Below are 17,658 nucleotides of genomic sequence, written 5' to 3' on the forward strand. Positions count from 1 at the left end.
TTCCAGTTTGGGCGACTGAGTGAGACTCCAACTCAAAAAAAAAAAAAAAAAAAAAATCAGCAAAGGACCTGAATAGACATTGAAAAAGCACTCAATATCTCTATCATCAGAGAAATGCAAATTAAAACCACAATGAGTTATCACCACACACCTATTTGACTGGCTATTATCAAAAAGATGAAAGATAAGAAATGTTGGCAAGGATGTGGAGAAAAGGAAACCCTTGTACACTGTTGGTGGTATTGTGGATTAGTACAGTCATTTTGGAAAACAGTATAGAGGTTCCACAAAAAACTACAAATAGAATTACCATATGATCCAGCAATCCTACTTCTTGGGTTCAAATAAACAGAATGTCGAAGAGACGTCTGTACTTCCACAGTCACTGCAGCGTTACTCACAATAGCCAAAATATGGAGACAATCAGTGGATGGATGAATTATTAAAATGTCTTATATATACAAAATGGAATACAAACGCACACACCTATATTATGCTATGAAACGTCACCATCGGTTCAGAAAGTCTCCTTTTGTTCCTTTCCAGTCAATTTCCACTTTCCTCCTCCCCCAGAAAGGCAACCATTGTCCTGACTTTTTCACTATAGGCTGGTTTTTACTTATTTTAGACCTTCAAATACATGGAATCTCACAGTTTACATGCTTTTGTATCTGGCTTCTTTCAACCAGTGAAGTTTTTTAAGGTTTGTTTTTGTTTTTGGAGACAGGGTCTTGCTCTGTCACCCAGGCTGGAGTGCAGTGGCACAATCATGGCTCACATAACCTTGAACTTCTGGGCTCAAATGACTTTGCTGTCTCAGCCTCCCAAGTAGCTGACTACAGGCACAGGCCACTGTGCCCAGCTACATTTTTTTTTTTTTTTTAATAGAGACGAGGTCTCGTTATGTTGTCCAGGATGGTCTCGAACTCTTGGCCTCAAGTGATCCTCCTATATCGGCATCAAAGAGTTCTAAGATTACAGGTGTACACCATTTTTTTTTAGCTGATCCATGTTGTTGAATTAATAATTTCTTTTGCTGAGTATTTTTCCATTGTTTGAATATATCTAGTTTATCCATTTTCCTGATGATAGAGAACTACCATTTCCAATTTTTGGTAATGGGGACTAAAACTGCTAGTCTACTCCAGGTCCTTTAGTGGACCTATACTTTCATTTCTGTTGGGTCAATTTCCAGGAATGGAATGGCTGGATCAAATAATAGGTGTACGTTTACTTTTATAAGAAACTTAAGGGCCTGTTTCCAAAGTGGTTGTTCAGTATTACACTTCTGCCAGAAATGTTGCTGTATGTCCTCGCCAACATTTGATGTCAGTCATTTTAAATTTAGCCATCTGGTGCAATGGATCTCATTGAGTTTTTGTTTTTTTTGACTCACTCTGTGGTCCAGACTGGAGTGCGGTGAGTGGCATGCTCATGGCCACCACAGCCTCTACCTACTGGGCTCAGGTGATCCTTCCACCTCAGCCTTCCAAGTAGCTGGAACTACAGGTACACGCCTCCATGTCCGGCTAATTATTTTATTTATTATAGAGACAAGGTCTCACCAAGTTACCCAGGCTGGTCTCGAACCTGTGGGCTCTGCAATCCTTTTACCTCAGCCTCTCAACGTGCTGGGATTATAGGCATGAGCCACCGTGCCTGGCCTCATTGAGGTTTTAAGTCCATTTCGCTCATACTTGATCACGTGCTTATAGGTGATTAATATATCTTCTTTTGTAAAGTATCTTAAAAAAAATTTTTTTTAATTAAAAAATTTTAAATTTATTTTAAAGATGTGGGGTACAATTCAGGGTTAGGTATACAAATGCTCATTATGCAGGTATCCTAAGTATCATTTTTTTATTATTGAGTTTTAGGAATTAAAATATATTCTGGATACAGGTTCAGATATATGTGTTATATTTTATCCCAGTCTATGAGTCATCTTAATGATGTCTTAAAAGTTTTTTTGAGTCCAATTTTTCTTATTTTGTTTTAGAAACAAGGTCTCACTTGGTTGTCCAGGTTAGGGGTAGGTATAATCACAGGTCACTGCAACACTGAACTTCGAACTCCTGGGCTCAAGCAATCCTGCCTGTCTCCCGAGTAGGTGGGATTACAGGCGCATGCCAACATATCCAGTAAATTTTTTTTTTTTTTTGTAGTGCTGGGATCTGGCTATGTTGTCCAGGTTGGTCTCAAACTCCTGGCCTCAAGTGATCCTCCTGCCTTAGCCTCTCAAAGTTCTGAAACTATAAGTGTGAGCCACCGTGACTGGATGAATATTTTATGTTTAGTGTTTTCAAAGATCCTTTCCAAGAAACTTTTGCTTACTTCCCAAGTTCTGATATTTTCCTGTTTTCGCCTACAAATTTAATGGTTTTAGTTTTTATGTTATGACCATGATCTATCTCTAGTTTTTTGACTGATGTGAGGTAAGGGTCAAAAGTACATTTTTTTTTCTCATGGATATCAAGTTTTTTTTTTTTTTGAATTGGAGTCTTACTTCATTGCCCAGGCTAGAGTACTGTGGCACACTCACAGTCACCCCAATGTCGACCTGCTGGGCTCCGGTGATCCTTCCACCTCAGCTTTCCAAGTAGCCAGAACTACAGTTGCGTACTACCACGCCCAGCTAATTTTTGATTTGTTGTAGAGATGAGGTCTTTCCAAGTTGTCCGGCTGGTCTCGAACCTGAGGGCTCAGGCAATCCACTTGCCTCAGCCTCCCAAAATGCTGGGATTACAGGCTGAGCCACTGAACCTGGTTGATATCAAGTTTTTATAGCATCATCTATTGAAAAGATTTTCCTTTCTCTATTGAGTTGCTTTAGCATCTTCATAAAATATCAAGCTATATTTAAATTAATTTTACTACAGACAATCCCCAACTTATGATGGTTTGACTTACGAGTTTTTTATTTTACTATGGTATGAAACCCATATGCCTTCAATATATTCCTCGATTTATGATTGGGTTACATCCAGATGAACCCATTGTAAGTTAGAAATATCCTAAGTCAAAAATGCACTTTCAACTTACATTGGGGCTTTGGGGACATAACCCCATTGTAAGCTGAGGAGCATCGGTGTTTATAAAATGTTTTCATTCACACATTCTTTTATCATTCTCTCACTGGGGGTGGATGTGTGGGAATATGTTCCTCATTTTACAGTTGAGAAACACGAAGGCCCAGAGTAGTTCAGTAACTTGTCCAATGGGACACAAGAGCAAGGACTCGAACACAGAACCACCACTGAACCATAAATAATTGTTTACAATTCAAACCTGTTTTATTCAGTGAAAATATTATTAAATAGACATGTTTTCTGAGGGCGATGGAGTAAGCAGAAATGAGTCAGTGAATATTTTAACACCAGTGCTATAAAATAGATTAGGTTACTTATTCCGTATTGCAAGATGGAAAAATTTAGGCCAAAGAGGGAAATGCCTAATAGCCAGAGGCAGTCCACTTGCCTCAGTCTCCCAAAGTGCTAGGATTACAGACTGAGCTACCGAGCCGGCCCCGGATTCAAGATCAGCCTGGGCAACTTGGCAAGACCTCATCTCTACAATAGAACAAAAAATTAGCCATGTGTGGTAGCACGCGCCTGTAGTTCCAGCTACTTGGAAGGCTGAGGCGGAAGGATCACCAGAGCCCAGCAGGTTGGCGCTAGGGTGGCTGTGAGTGTGCCACTGCACTCCAGCCTGGGTGATGGAGTGAGACTCTTAACTCAAAAAAAAAAAAAAAAGATAAAGAATGTACTTTCCTCAACTTGTTCCATACAGAAAATCTTACTCCTCTGATTCTTTCAGAAACATCAAATGTACTTAAAGGTACATATCATGGAGATAGACGTAAGAACTAGAAGAAAACACAGTAACCATTGTTGCTCTTTTTTCTTTCTCTCATACTTTGCCATATTAATATACTGGCACACAGCTTGTCTCCAAATGCTTGGTATCACCTTCGTTACTACTTCGCAGAAGCATTTTTCTGGTGATCTTGATCACTCACAGAGGATAGGCTGACTTCAGTGTTCTTTGGATCACTTAGGTCTGCCCTTTAGATTCCAGATTCCTGTGCCCACCTCATTTGCCTTAATGTGACACATAAATGAATGGCCTCCATTTTTCTAGCTTGTTCCTCAAGTAAGAATCTCCTTCCTCCACATACTGGGAGGCAATCTTGTTAAAACTACAAGTCCTCAATTAACTATACTCCTAGAATGTCACAACTACCGTATTTATGCCTTGTGAATTACATAGAATTAAAGGTTCATGTTCCTTGTTAAAGTTAGGGTCAGGACCCAAGTCTTCTTGACAACTTCATTATTCTTTCCCAATACTATGTGTCTTCCCTTAAATGCCTATCACACCAAGATGCTATAAAATAGATTAGGTTACTTACTCCGCATTGCAAGATGGAAAAACTTAGGCCAAAGAGGGAAATGCTAATAGCCAAAGGTAGGTTTCTTGAGACCTAGTATGCTAGACTTATTATTTTTCCTTTTGTACTTTACCAAAACAGAGAAATATCAAAGTATGATATTACTGGAGGATAAAAGATGCACAGCCCAAGAACTATTTTTTATTGTAAGAAAGTTACATGTAATCTGTTTGCATGTTAAGTGCTACCAAATAGCAACTTTGGAAGCTCCTATAAATAATGACTGTCAGAAAAGCCTAGTTGGTGACTGGTGCTTGATCAATAGTCCTGAGATAAGAGATTTTCTCATCAAAAAGAAAAAAAAGAGTAAAGGTTTATCAGTATTCTTCCTACTTATCTAAGAGGAAGACATTCTGCAGTAGTTTTGATGCGATAAAGATACCCTAGTGCTCAAACTAATTGTTCTTGAGGGACAAAAGTGAGAAGTCACACGTCCTAACTTCAAAACTTACCACAAAGCTCCACTAACCAAGATAGTCTGGACTGGCTTAAGGATTGACGTATAGACCAATGGAATAGAATTGTGAGTCCAGAAATAAAATCTTACATTTATGATTGTCTTAGTCCAGTTAGTGTTGCTGTAACAGAGTACCGGATGCTGGGTAATTTACAAAGAAAAGATATTTATTTAGCTCACGGCTATGCAGGCTAGGAAGTTCAAGGGCATGGCCTCGGCTTCTGGTAAGGGCTTTTGTGCTCTGTCATAACATGCTAGAGAAAATCCAAGGGGAAGCAGACATGTGCAAAGAGGAAAATCTTTGGGGCATCCTGTCTTTATAACAACACACTCCTGCAAAAACTAATGCATTCCCATGAGATTTAATCTACTCTCACTAGAGGAGAACTAACTCACTACCTCAAGAGTGGCACCAGTCATTCATGAGGGATTTGCCCCCATGACCCAAACACCTCTCACTAGGCCTCACCTCCTAACACCAACACATTGGGGATCAAATGTCAACATGTGTTTTAGTGGGGATAAACAAATCATATCCAAATCATAGCAATGGTCAATGTAATTGACCTTGATTTTTGAAAATTCAGTAATGGAGAGAATAGTCTTTCAACAAGATACTGGACAACTGGATATCCACATGCAAGAGAATTAATTTAGAATCTTATCTTACCTCACATACAAAAATAAACTCAAAATTAATAAAATATTTAAATGTAACAGCAAAGCTATTAAATTCTTAAGAGAAAACATAGGCACAAATCTTTGTGACCTTGGATCAGGCAATGGTTTCCTAGATACAAAATCAAAAGCACAAATGACAAAAGAAAAATAAACTGGACTTCATCAAAATTAAAATGTTTGTGCTTCAAAGGACACCATCAAGAAAGTGAACACAACACACAAGAAAATGTTTGTAAATCATATATCTGATAAGATATATAAAGAACTCTTACAGCTCAATGGTAAAAAGACAAACCACCTAATTAAAAAAATGAGCAAATGATCTGAATAAATGTTTCTCCAAAGAAAATATATAAATAGCTAGTAAGCACATAAAAGATGTTCAATATCATTAGCCGTTAAGGAGATGCAAACCCAAACCACAATGAGATGTTACTTCATAACTACCAAGATAGCTATACCAAGATAGTTATAATCAAACTGACAAATGATATTTATAATCAAACTGACAAATGATAGTAAGAGTTGGCAAAGATGTGAAAAAACTGCCGGGCTCAGTGGCTCAGCCTGTAATCCCAGCACTTTGGGAGGCCAAAGTGAGTGGATTGCCTGAGCCCATGGGTTCGAGACCTGCCTGGGCAACTTGGCGAGACCTCATCTCTACAATAAATCAAAAATAAGCTGGGTGTGGTAGCGTGCGTCTGTAGTTCCAGCTACCTGGAAGGCTGAGACGGAAGGATCGCCGGAGCCCAGCAGGTCGAGGCTGAGGCTGTGGTGGCCGGGAGTGGCCACTGCACTCCAGTCTGGGCGACAGAGTGAGGCTCCAACTCAAAAAAAAAAAAAAAAGATGTGAAAAAACTATGAGAATGCAGAGTGGTGTAGTCTCTTTGAAAAAAATTTTAGTAGTTTCTCAAAAATTAAAACATAGGGCTACCATATGACCCAGCTATTCTATCTCTAGATATGTACCCCAAAGAAATGAAAACATATGTTCACACAAAACACCTTTACACAAATGTTCATAATAGTATTATTCAAAATAGTGAAAAAGTAGAAACAACCCCAATGCCGACCAATTGACGAACGGTTAAACAGCATGTGGTATATCCATACGATGGAATATTTGGCAACAAAAAGAAATGAAGTACTGATGCATGCTACAAGATGGATAATCACTGAAAGTGCCATGCTAAGCAAAAGAACTTAGTTACAAAAGAGCAAACGCATGATTGCATTTTTATGAATGGCCACAATAGGCACATGTATAGAGACAGGAAATAGAACAGTAGTAGCTGCCATGGCATGGGAAGAGAGTTTAACGGGAAGAAAGAGTTTCTTTTTGGGAGGATGAAAATGTTTTTGATTTAGATTATAATGATGGTTGTATAGTTTTGTGAATATATGAAAAACAAATGAATTGTATGCATTAAAGTGATGAATTTTATGGTAATTTATATCTGGAAATAAAAAAGACAAGACAGCACAAGAAGACTCTAAAACTTATCTAAATATATATTTTAAAAACCCCAAACTCTTTTCTATGATTTGAATTCACTAAAGCTGGGCACGGTGGCTCATGCCTGTAATCCCAGTACTTTGGGAGGTGGAAGCAAGAGGATTGCCTGAGCCCAGAAGTTTGAGACCAGCCTGGGAATCTTGGTGAGATCTCATCGCTACAATAAATAAAAAAATTAGCTGGGCATGTACGCCTGTAGTTCCAGCCTACTCGGAAGGTTGAGGTGGAAATATCGCCCGAGTTCAGCAGGTTGAGGCTGTGGTGGCCATGAGCATGCCACTGTACTCTAGCCTGGGGGACAGAGTGAAACTCTAACTCAAAAAAAAAAAAAAGAATTCACTTAAACATTACCTTTTTTTCTTCAGCAACAATAAACATAATGATAACAATAGCAGCTACTTAATAAGCACTTACAAGACACTGTACTAAGTATTTTATACTTGGTGTTCTCCCTCATATCATCTCAATGACCATGCACATGGGGTTATTAGCTCATTTTACAGAAAGGACACTGCAGATCAAAGATTTGTCCAAGATCATATAAAGGTAACTAAGTCTGACTCCAGAGACTCTGTTACAGCATTTTGTCTTCCTTAAAAGTGTGAGTCGTGGCTGGGCTCGGTGGCTCAGCCTGTAATCCCAGCACTTTGGGAGGCCAAGGTGAGTAGATTGCCTGAGCACATGGGTTCGAGACCCGCCTGGCAACTTGGCAAGATCTCATCTCTACAATAAATCAAAAAATCAGCCGGGCATGGTAGCGCACGCCTATAGTTCCGGCTACTTGGAAGGCTGAGGTGGAAGGATTGCCGGAGCCCAGCAGGTCGAGGCTGCGGTGGCCGGGAGTGGCCACTGCACTCTTGTCTGGGCGACAGAGTGAGACTCCAACTCGGAGAAAAAAAAAAAAGTGTGAGTCGTTGGTCTCCAATGCTAAGTTATTTTCAATGTATTACATTGTTCTTTTTCCTGATCTTATCAACAAATTAGCTATCATTTCAGGGTCCGGTATTAAATAACAGTCTTTCTTCCTTAGTTTGTTGTATATTGGGAAAAGCAGAAAAAATTCCTATATGACAAGTTTTTATTTGTATCAAATACAGAGTTGTAAGTATAAGATTATGATTTGAATATTATAATATAACTTTAACTTTGGCACATTATTTAATTATCCAAAGTTTATTACATGTTTGAGTGCACAATGAAGAGATTATTTGGCATAATTTGACAAGATAAAATTTCCTTACCTTTTTGACTATTTATCATGTATATATGGTACATTTATGTATGTATGTGTGTGTATACATACACATACTCCTAAATTAAATATATTTTTATAAAAAGCTAAAGATTTTTCATATGTTAAGATTAACACATTTAAAAAATCTATTATATTAAATTGCATCTGCATTCAAAGCAGAAATGTAAAAAAACCGATCAATTTACTAAATACACATGAATTTACAAAGTAATTGAAAATGAAATAAAATTTTCTATTGAAATGTTATATTCCTGTTTAATTGACATTTAAGTGGCACTATCAAACTATGGAAATAAACATCATTTTTTAGCTTGTTGAGATAATAAAGATTCTACAAGCATTACCGTACCCTCTAAATTAATATTGAACATTATTATAGTAGGAAAAAATGGCAGATAATTTTCTTCTTTATTAATACAGGAGTTCTCAGGAAGCAATCAGGGCAGTGTCTGTACTTCTGGGCTTGGATTTTCTGCTTTTCCATCAGTGGAAGTCCGGCTTCTCAGGAAACGTGCAGCCAGTTCGCCTAATTATGACACTTGCTGCATAGTGGCCAGCACGGATGCATTCAGTCAGAGGCTTGTCAGAGACCAGTTGAGACAGAAAACCTACAACACAGACAAAAAAGAACATGAGTATTGGGTTACAGCATCAGAAATGTCATACTGAGTCAGACCAAAATATGGTCTAAGCCTCTGTCTCCTTTTTTATCCTTGACAGTAAGTCTCAAGCACTAGAGAGGTCTGTCCCCAAACATCATGACCTTCTTCTAATATTTCTTCTAATAAGCTCAAGTTGGGATATGACAACTTGTCATCAAGTAAATCTAGTCTTTGTAAGTCTAACCTATCATGCTTCCCTTTCACTTTGAGATTAAAAGGTTGTAAGCAAAAAACACTGGCCAAATAATCTTATTTTGGGTGTTTATAGCTGAGAAGTTATTAGTTATTCCTTTCCCTCTTCCTCTGGATTTCTTCTGTATTGTTATTTCTAGCATATTGCTATTTAGACACAATTATATTATGCAGATGTCTCTTCAAATACAACTTTGAGAGATGAAAAGTGACAAAAGATTTTACATTTCTCTTTCATTCCCAGAAATGACAATGAAATAATTTCTGTAGCCAAGTATGATAGACCAGCTTGACAATAAAACATATTTTCTTTTTTCAGTTGGAGTTTCACACTGTTGCCCAAACTGGAGTGCAGTGGCAAACTCAAACTCCACCTGCTGGGCTGAGGTGATCCTTTCCCTTAGCCTTCCAAGTAGCTGGAATTATAGGCATGTGCCACCATGCCCAGCTAATTTTTTGATTTATTGTAGAGATGAGGCCTCGCCAAGTTGCCCAGGCTTGTCTCGAACCCATGGGCTCAGGCAATCCTCTCATCTCAGCCTCCCAAAGTGCTGGGATTATAGGCGTGAGCCACTGCACCTGGCATAAAATAAATTTTAATGTAAAAAAAAAAAAAGTGTTGAAGACTTCTGCTTCTGACCAAGATGAAATAAAAGGAATCAGATTTGCTCTTCCTCTAGAAACAACTAAAACAAAGACAAAATATATGAAACAAAGCTTTTCAAATATTGTATATCAGCCATAGAGGATTCATGAAAAGGGGGAAACAAATGAGGTAACACCTAACACTGCTCTAGTTTACTGCCCGAAGAGAGTTACCAGTCTATAACACAATGAGAAACAACTTATGCAAATCCTAACAGTGTCACTGAGTTGAGAAGATGGAATTGGGTGTATAAGTAGACCAATATTAACAAATCTCTAGGCAGGCAGACTGATTTAAGAGAGAGAGAAAGAGAGAGAGAGAGAGAGAGAGAGAGAGAGAGAGAGAGAGAACACAAATTACCAATATCAGGAATGACACAGGTGATATCACTGGACAATCCATACATACTAAACAAATAATTAGAAAACATAATTAGAAAACATTATTAATAGCGTAAGTCAATAGATTTGACAAGTTAGATGAATAAGACACAAACCATCAAAGCTCATTCAGGAAGAAATAACTCGAATAGCACTGTATTTATCAAATATATTTCTTTTGTAGTTAAAAAGTTTCCCATAAAGAAATTCCAGGTTTAGATGGTGTTGAATTATACTGAACATTTAAGGAAGGAAAATAATACCAACATATACAACAAACTCTTCAGAAAACTGAAAAGAAGTCGGGCTCGGTGGCTCAGCGTGTAATCCCGCGCCTTTGGGAGGCTGAGGTGAGTGGATTGCCTGAGCCCACGGGTTCAAGACCTGCCTGGGCAACTTGGTGAGACCTCATCTCTACAATAAAATAAAAAAATTAGCTGGGCGTGGTAGTGCGTGCCTGTAGTTCCAGCTACTTGGAAGGCTGAGGTGGAAGGATCGCCGGAGCCCAGCAGGTCGAGGCTGCAGTGGCCGGGAGCGGCCACTGCACTCCAGTCTGGGTGACAGAGTGAGACTCCAACTCAAAAAAACAAAACAAAACAAAAACTGAAAAGAAGGGAATATTTCCCAGCCCATTCTTTGAGGAGAGCATTACTTTCACCTCCAAATCAGAAAACTATAGACTGACTATAGATACAAATATTCTAAATAATTTTTTTTTTAACTTTTAAAAAGTTTTATTTAAAGATGTGGGGTACAATTTAAGATTTAGGTAAAGTTTGGGCCTCCCTTGGGTCTCCAGTTTGCCTGGTTTGAGATCAGATATCCTTATTGATGTTGTGTCCCATCCCTCCTGTCCCAGGCAGTATCCTGCTACTGCCAATCCCTTTCTTATAGTATTACGGTAAATGTTCAGGGTTCACTTAGGAGTGAGAACATGTGGTACTCACTCACTTTGTTTCTATGATAGACCATTGAATATGATAGACTCTAAATCCATCCAAGTTGCTGCAAAGTTCATATGTTTGTCTCTCTTTATGGCTGTGTAATATTCCATTGTGTATACGTACCACATTTTTTTAACCCAGTTCGGTTTCAATGGGCAGCATGGTTGGTTCCATGTTTTTGCTATCATGAATAGTGTTACAATAAAGATGTGTATACAGGTAGCTCTTCTGCAGAATGATTTAAGTTCCTCTGAGCGTATTCCCAGTAGGGGGACAGCAGGGTCATATGAAAGGTCAATGTCCAGTTCTTTTAGAAATCGCCACACTGTTTTCCAAAGAGGTTGTACTAGTTTGCATTCCCACCAGCAGTGCAGAAGTGTTCCTTTTTTCCCACATCCCCTCTAGCATCTGTTGTTTTTTGAGTTATTAATGATGGCCATTCTTACTGGGGTTAGGTGGTATTGCAATGTGGTTTTGACTTGCATTTCTCTGATGATTAGTGAGGCTGAGCACTTTCTCATGTATCTGTTGGCTGCCAGTATATCTTCTTTTGAGAAATGGCTCTTCATGTCTCTTGCCCACTTTTTAATGGGGCTGTTTTTTTCCTTTCGGCACTTTTGAGTTCCTTTTAGATCTGAATGTTAGGCCTTTGTCAGATGTACAGTTGGCAAATATTTTTTTCCCATTCTGTGGACTGTCTCCCCACTCTCCTGATGGTTTCTTTTGCTTTGTAGAAGTTTTTCAGTTTGATTAGGTCCCACTTGTCTATCTTATCTCTTATGGCATGGGCACGTGGGGTTTTGATTAGGAATTGGTTGCCAGTTCCAATTTCCATAAGGATGTTTCCTGCATTTTCTAAGGTTCTTATAGCTTGAGGTTTTACGTATAGGTCTTTGATCCATTTAGAGTTGATTTTTGTGTATGGTGATAGGTAAGGGTCCTGTTTCAATCTTCTGTATGTGGTCAGTCAGTTTTCCCAGCACCGGTTACTGAATAGGTTCTCCTCTCCTCAGTGTTTGTTGGTGGAGTCTTTGTTGAAGATGAATTCGTTGAGAAATTGAGGTTTTGCTTCCAGAATCTCTATTCTGTTCCATTGGTCCTTATGCCTATTCTTGTACCAATACCAGGCAGTTTTGATTATTGTAGCCTTATAGTACAGTTTAAAGTCTGAAAGTGTCATACTTCCCCCTTTGTTTCTTTTGCTGAGGATTGTTTTAGCTATTTGTGGTTATTTTGGTCATTTATGTTTCCATAGGAATTTCCGTATTGTCATTTTCAGATCTGAGAAGAATGATGTTGGTAATTTCATTGGTATTGCATTGAATCTGTACATTGCCTTGGGTAGGGTGGACATCTTAACAATGTTGATTCTTCCTAACCATGAACATGGGCCATTTTTCCATTTGTTTGAATCTTCTTGAATGTCTTTGAGCAGTGTTTTGTAGTTTTCATTGTAAAGTCTTTCACTTCTCTGGTTAGAAAGATGTGGAGGCATTTCATTTTTTTGGTGGCTATTGTGAATGGGATTGTGGCTTTTTTTTTTTTTTTTTTTTGAGTTGGAGTCTCATTCTGTTGCCAAGGCTGGAATGCAGTGGCATGCTCATGGCCACTGTAGCCTTGATGTGCTGGACTCAGGCGATCCTTCCACCTCAGCCTTCCAAGTAGCTGGAACTACAGGCATGTGTCACCACGCCCAGCTAATTTTTTGATTTATTGTAGAGATGAGGTCTTACCAAGTTGCCCAGGCTGTTCTCAAACCTCTGGGTTCAGGCAATTCTCTCACCGCGACCTCCAAAAGTGCTGGGATTACAGGCTTGAGCCACCATTGCTGGCCGGGGATTATGCTTTTTATTTGGTTCTCTGCCTGCTTGTTGTTAGTATATAAGAATGCAACTATGTTTTGCATATTTATTTTGTACCCTGAGACTTTGCCAAAATCCTTTATTATTGAGAGCAGGTTTTTGCCAGATTCACTTGGGTTTTTGAGGTATAGGATCATATCGTCAGCAAAGAGGGATAATTTAATTTCCTCTTCTCCTATTTGGATACTCCTGATTTCCTTCTCTAAATAAAATTTAAGCACAGCAAACCCAACAATATATTTTAAAAGATAATAAATCATGATAAAGTGGGTTTACTCTAGTAATGCAAGGTGGGTTTAATATTCAAAAGTCAATCAGTTTTATTTACCAGATTAAATAAGAAAGCCATAAGACAATTGTAATAGATGCAGAAAAAGCATTTGACAAAATTTAATATCCATTCCTATTAAAAACTTTCATCAAACTAGGAATATAAGGGAACTTTCTCAACCTGATAAAGAGCACTTAGGAAAAACTTATTGCTAATATCATTCCTAAGGTGAATGATGGAATGTTTTCCTCTTAGGCTCAAGAACAATGCAAAAGAGTTTGCTCATTAACACTATACTGGAGACTGTAGCTAGTACAATAAGGAAAGCAAAATAAATAAAAGGCATCAAGATGATAAAAGAAGTAAAATAGTCACTATTTGCAAATGGTATGATTGTTTATATCTGTAGTTTTCAACAGTGAGCAATTTTGCCCACCAGGGGAATTTAGCAATGTCTGGAGATATTTTGGTTGTCACACTAGGGCAGATGAGGGTTGGGGTGGTGTCACTGCATTTAATGTGTAGAGGCTAGGGATGCTGTGAAACATCCTACAATGTCAATAATGTAAAGACTGAGAAATCCTAGCCTATGTAAAAAAATCCTATGGAATTTAGAACAAAGTAACTAGAACTACTAAGTGAGTTTAGTAAAGTTGCATGATACAAAAATTAATTGAATATCTATATTAATAATGGGTATATTTGTTACAATTATATATACTAGCACATGAATGATTAGAAATTACTATTAAAATATTTACCCATAGCATCAAACATGTAAAGTGTTTTGGAATAAATCTGACAAAAGTTGAGTGAGATATATAACACTGAAAATGATAAAACAATGCTGAGAGCTATAAAAGAAGCAAGCCTAAATAAATGGAGAAATATAAAGTGTTCACAGGACAGGAGATTCAATATTGTTAATAGTTCTGCGGAAAGCTTTCTGTTGACTCAGTGGAATACCAATCAAAATTTTAGCAGAATTTTCTTATAGAAACTGACAAGCTGCGGCTGGGTGTGGTGACTCATGCCTGTAATCCTAGCACTTTGGGAAGCCAAGGTGAGAGGATTGCCTGAGTCTAGCAGGTTGAGGCTGTGGTGGCCGTGAGCATGCCACTGCACTCCAGCCTAGATGCCAAAGTGAGACACCAACTCAAAAAAAAAAAAAAAAAAAAAAAAGTGATAAATGGCTTCTAAATTTTTATGGAAATGCAAAGGACTAGATTAGCCAAAACACAACTTTGAGAAGAACAAAGCCAGAGGATTTATACTACTTGATTTAAAAACTTATTATAGGCAGGCTTTGTGGCTCAGCCTGTAATCCCAGCAATTTGGAAGGCCGAGGCGAGTGAATTGTCTGAGCCCGTGTGTTCGAGACCAGCTGCAGCAACTTGGCAAGACCTTGTCTCTACAATAAATCAAAAAATTAGCCGGGTGTGGTAGTGCGTGCCTGTAGTTCTGGCTACTTGGAAGGCTGAGGTGGAAGGATTGCCGGAGCCCAGCAGGTTGACACTGGGGTGGCTGTGAGTGTGCCACTGCACTCCAGCCTGGGTGACAGAGTGAGACTCCAACTAAAAAAAATAAATAAAAATTAAGAATGTATTATAGAACTATTGCAATCAAGACACTATGGTATTAACAAAAAGACAGACAAATAGTTCAGTGGAATTAGTCAAGTCCAGAAATAAACCTACTTCGATATGGCCAATTAATTTTGACAAAGGCGCCTAAGCAATTCAGTGGAGAAAGGATATTCTAATACATTATATTGGAACAAATGGCTACCATATGTGAAAAAACTCCCATTTCAACCTTTATCTTATACCATCTACAAAAATTCATTTGAATCATAGACTTAAATGTAAGAGATGAAACTGTAAAACTCTGAGGAAAAAACATAGAAGAAAATCTTAGCAATTTTGGGTTTGCTAAAGATCACATAGTAAGATGTAAAAAGTACAAACTTTTATAGAAGAAAAAATTTGGACTTTCCCAAAATTAAATGCTTTTGTACCTCAATAACAAGAAACAATTCAATTAAAAAATGGGCAAAAGTATTGAACATTTTAATAAAGACAGATGCCAAATAAGCACATGAAAAGATGTGCAATATCACTATTCATTAAAGAAATGCAAATTAAAGTCACAATTAGATATCACTGCACACCCATCAGAATGACTAAAATTAAAAAGACTGACCATAACAAGTGTTGACAAGGATGTGGATCATTGGAACGCTCATACACTGACTGTGGGCATGTAAAATGATAAAGCCACTTTGGAAAACCATTTGTCAAAGTCTTAAAAAGCCAAACTCACACCTACCATATAGTTTATTCTATTTCTAGGCATTTACCCAAGGTAAATGAAAGTATATATGCACACAAAGACTTGTAAATGAATGTTCACAGCAGCTTTATTTGTGATAGTTACAAACTAGAAACAGTTGAAATGGGGATAAGAAGGGGTAGGAAGGCAGGACTACAAAGGCCATGGGAGTAGTAAATATGTCCATGGTGATGGTTGCATGGGTATATACATATTCAAAGTAATAAAATTATGTACTTTAAATATGTACAGTTTATTATATATCAATTATACTGCAAAAAACAAAAAACGATGAAAAAGAGAAAAAAGTGTAGTTGCAAGTAAGTTAGGTCAAGAGCTGAGGAATCTGGGCTACTTTCCCCTTAGGGAAAATGAGTACTGCAGCAGTACTCAAATGCACAAAAGAACAGATGATAACGAGAAACTGTTCTGTAGTCAGGCTTCTGGGCCTTCCCCCAGGCCCTGGGCCGCCTAGGGGGGATGAAGGTTAATTGAGAAGCTGTGGTATAATGACCTGGAGAGAGCATTATAAGAGATTTATGTCCTTCCTCTTCTACCATTCTGACCACACAGATTTTTCCCAGTTCGATTTGGGGAATGCTCTGTATTAGATGAACTAAGTAAGTATTCCCAACCAAAGAATAAAATCAATATGGTTAACAGATGATGTTTTTTGAAGACATTTGCTTTGACTGTGAAAGTACTCTCTCAAGAGGTTTAGTAAGAGTATTTTATCACTGAGTTTTCAGGTAACAGTCAAAGGTCAGTATTAACTTTCTGCTAAATTGTGAGACTAAAATGCTCAGTCCACACAGTGAATGAAGCAGATGCCAAATTCAGAGTCAGCTCAGTTTACAATGGAAACACGTCTATTAGACTCCTTATAAGCAACATCTGTTTTCCTCATTCCTTGTGGTATGATCTCTGTGAGAAAAAGAAAAGCTTATGCTTAAGAAATATTTTTGTGAAGCACAAGTACCAGCATCTCTTCTAAGAAGAGAGCTAGCAGATGAATGAATTGAAGTACTCTGAAGAATCTTTTGCTTTGAAAAGTAGAAAACCTGGAAGCTGAAAAAAGCTAAGGCTTTTGTCCAAGGTGAATATCAGTTTTTCAATAATCTATTTCTAAAAACCAACTAAGATGAACTAGAGATATTACATAATCTGTAAGTGAACCTTCCGAAAGTAGCTGTATGGGAATCTTCAAAATTGTGTAAAATTGCTAAACACAGGGAGCTCTTTTTAGAATAAAAACAAACATCCCAAGATCCTTCTTCATTGTGCAAAATATACAAAGCAAAATTTACTATTTTAACAATTTTTAAACACACAATTCAATGATGTCAAGCACATTCACCATGTTGTACAGCTGTGATCACCTCTATTCATTTTCAGAACTTTTTCATCACCCCCAAAGAAACTCTGCACCCATTAAATAATAACTCTCCACTCCTCTTTACCTCCAGCCCCTGGTAAATGCTATTTCGGTCTCTATGAATTTGTCTGGTCTAGGTACCTCATGTAAGTAAGATCATACTATGTTTTTCCTTTTGTGTTTTTCCTATTTCACTGAGCATAATGTTTTCTAATATATATATTTTTTGAGTCAGGGTCTCGCTCTATTGCCCAAACTGGAATGCAGCAGTATGGTCACGGCTCACTGAGCTTCCAACTCCAAGGCTCAAGTGATCCGCCTGCTTCAGCCTCCCAAGTAGCTGGAACTACTTGGGAGACATTTGGACGGGGTGTGTGCCACCATGGGTAGCTAATTTTTTCCCTTTTTTTAAAAAAAAAAAAATAGAGACAAGGTCTTGCTATGTTGCTCAGGCTGGTCTCAAACTTCTGGGCTCAAGAAATCCTTCAAACTCTGCCTCCAAAGTGCTGGGATTACAGGCACGAATCACCATGCCTGGCCTTCCAATATAATTTTAAATTTAGATTTTAATTATTAGACTGTCTAAAGTGTTTTTTATTTGGGAAGAATTTCAAATTCAGAAAAATGTTGCAATAA

General features: G+C 37.9%; 1 protein-coding gene across 1 annotated transcript in view; it reads right to left on the reverse strand.

The window, feature by feature from the left end:
• Nucleotides 1-8,164: 8,164 nt before the first annotated feature.
• The window catches only part of ADK (adenosine kinase), a 320,748-nt gene continuing 311,254 nt past the window's right edge, over nucleotides 8,165-17,658 (reverse strand). Inside the window, exon 8 of the mRNA XM_008062930.2 lies at nucleotides 8,165-8,967. Coding sequence (XP_008061121.2) covers nucleotides 8,843-8,967 — 125 coding nt within the window. The 3' untranslated portion in view covers nucleotides 8,165-8,842. The remainder of the gene's footprint in view (nucleotides 8,968-17,658) is intronic.

Source organism: Carlito syrichta, unplaced genomic scaffold (assembly GCF_000164805.1).
Source record: "Carlito syrichta isolate Samal-C Ts95f unplaced genomic scaffold, Tarsius_syrichta-2.0.1 Scaffold305927, whole genome shotgun sequence".
In the NCBI taxonomy this organism is placed as follows: domain Eukaryota; kingdom Metazoa; phylum Chordata; class Mammalia; order Primates; family Tarsiidae; genus Carlito; species Carlito syrichta.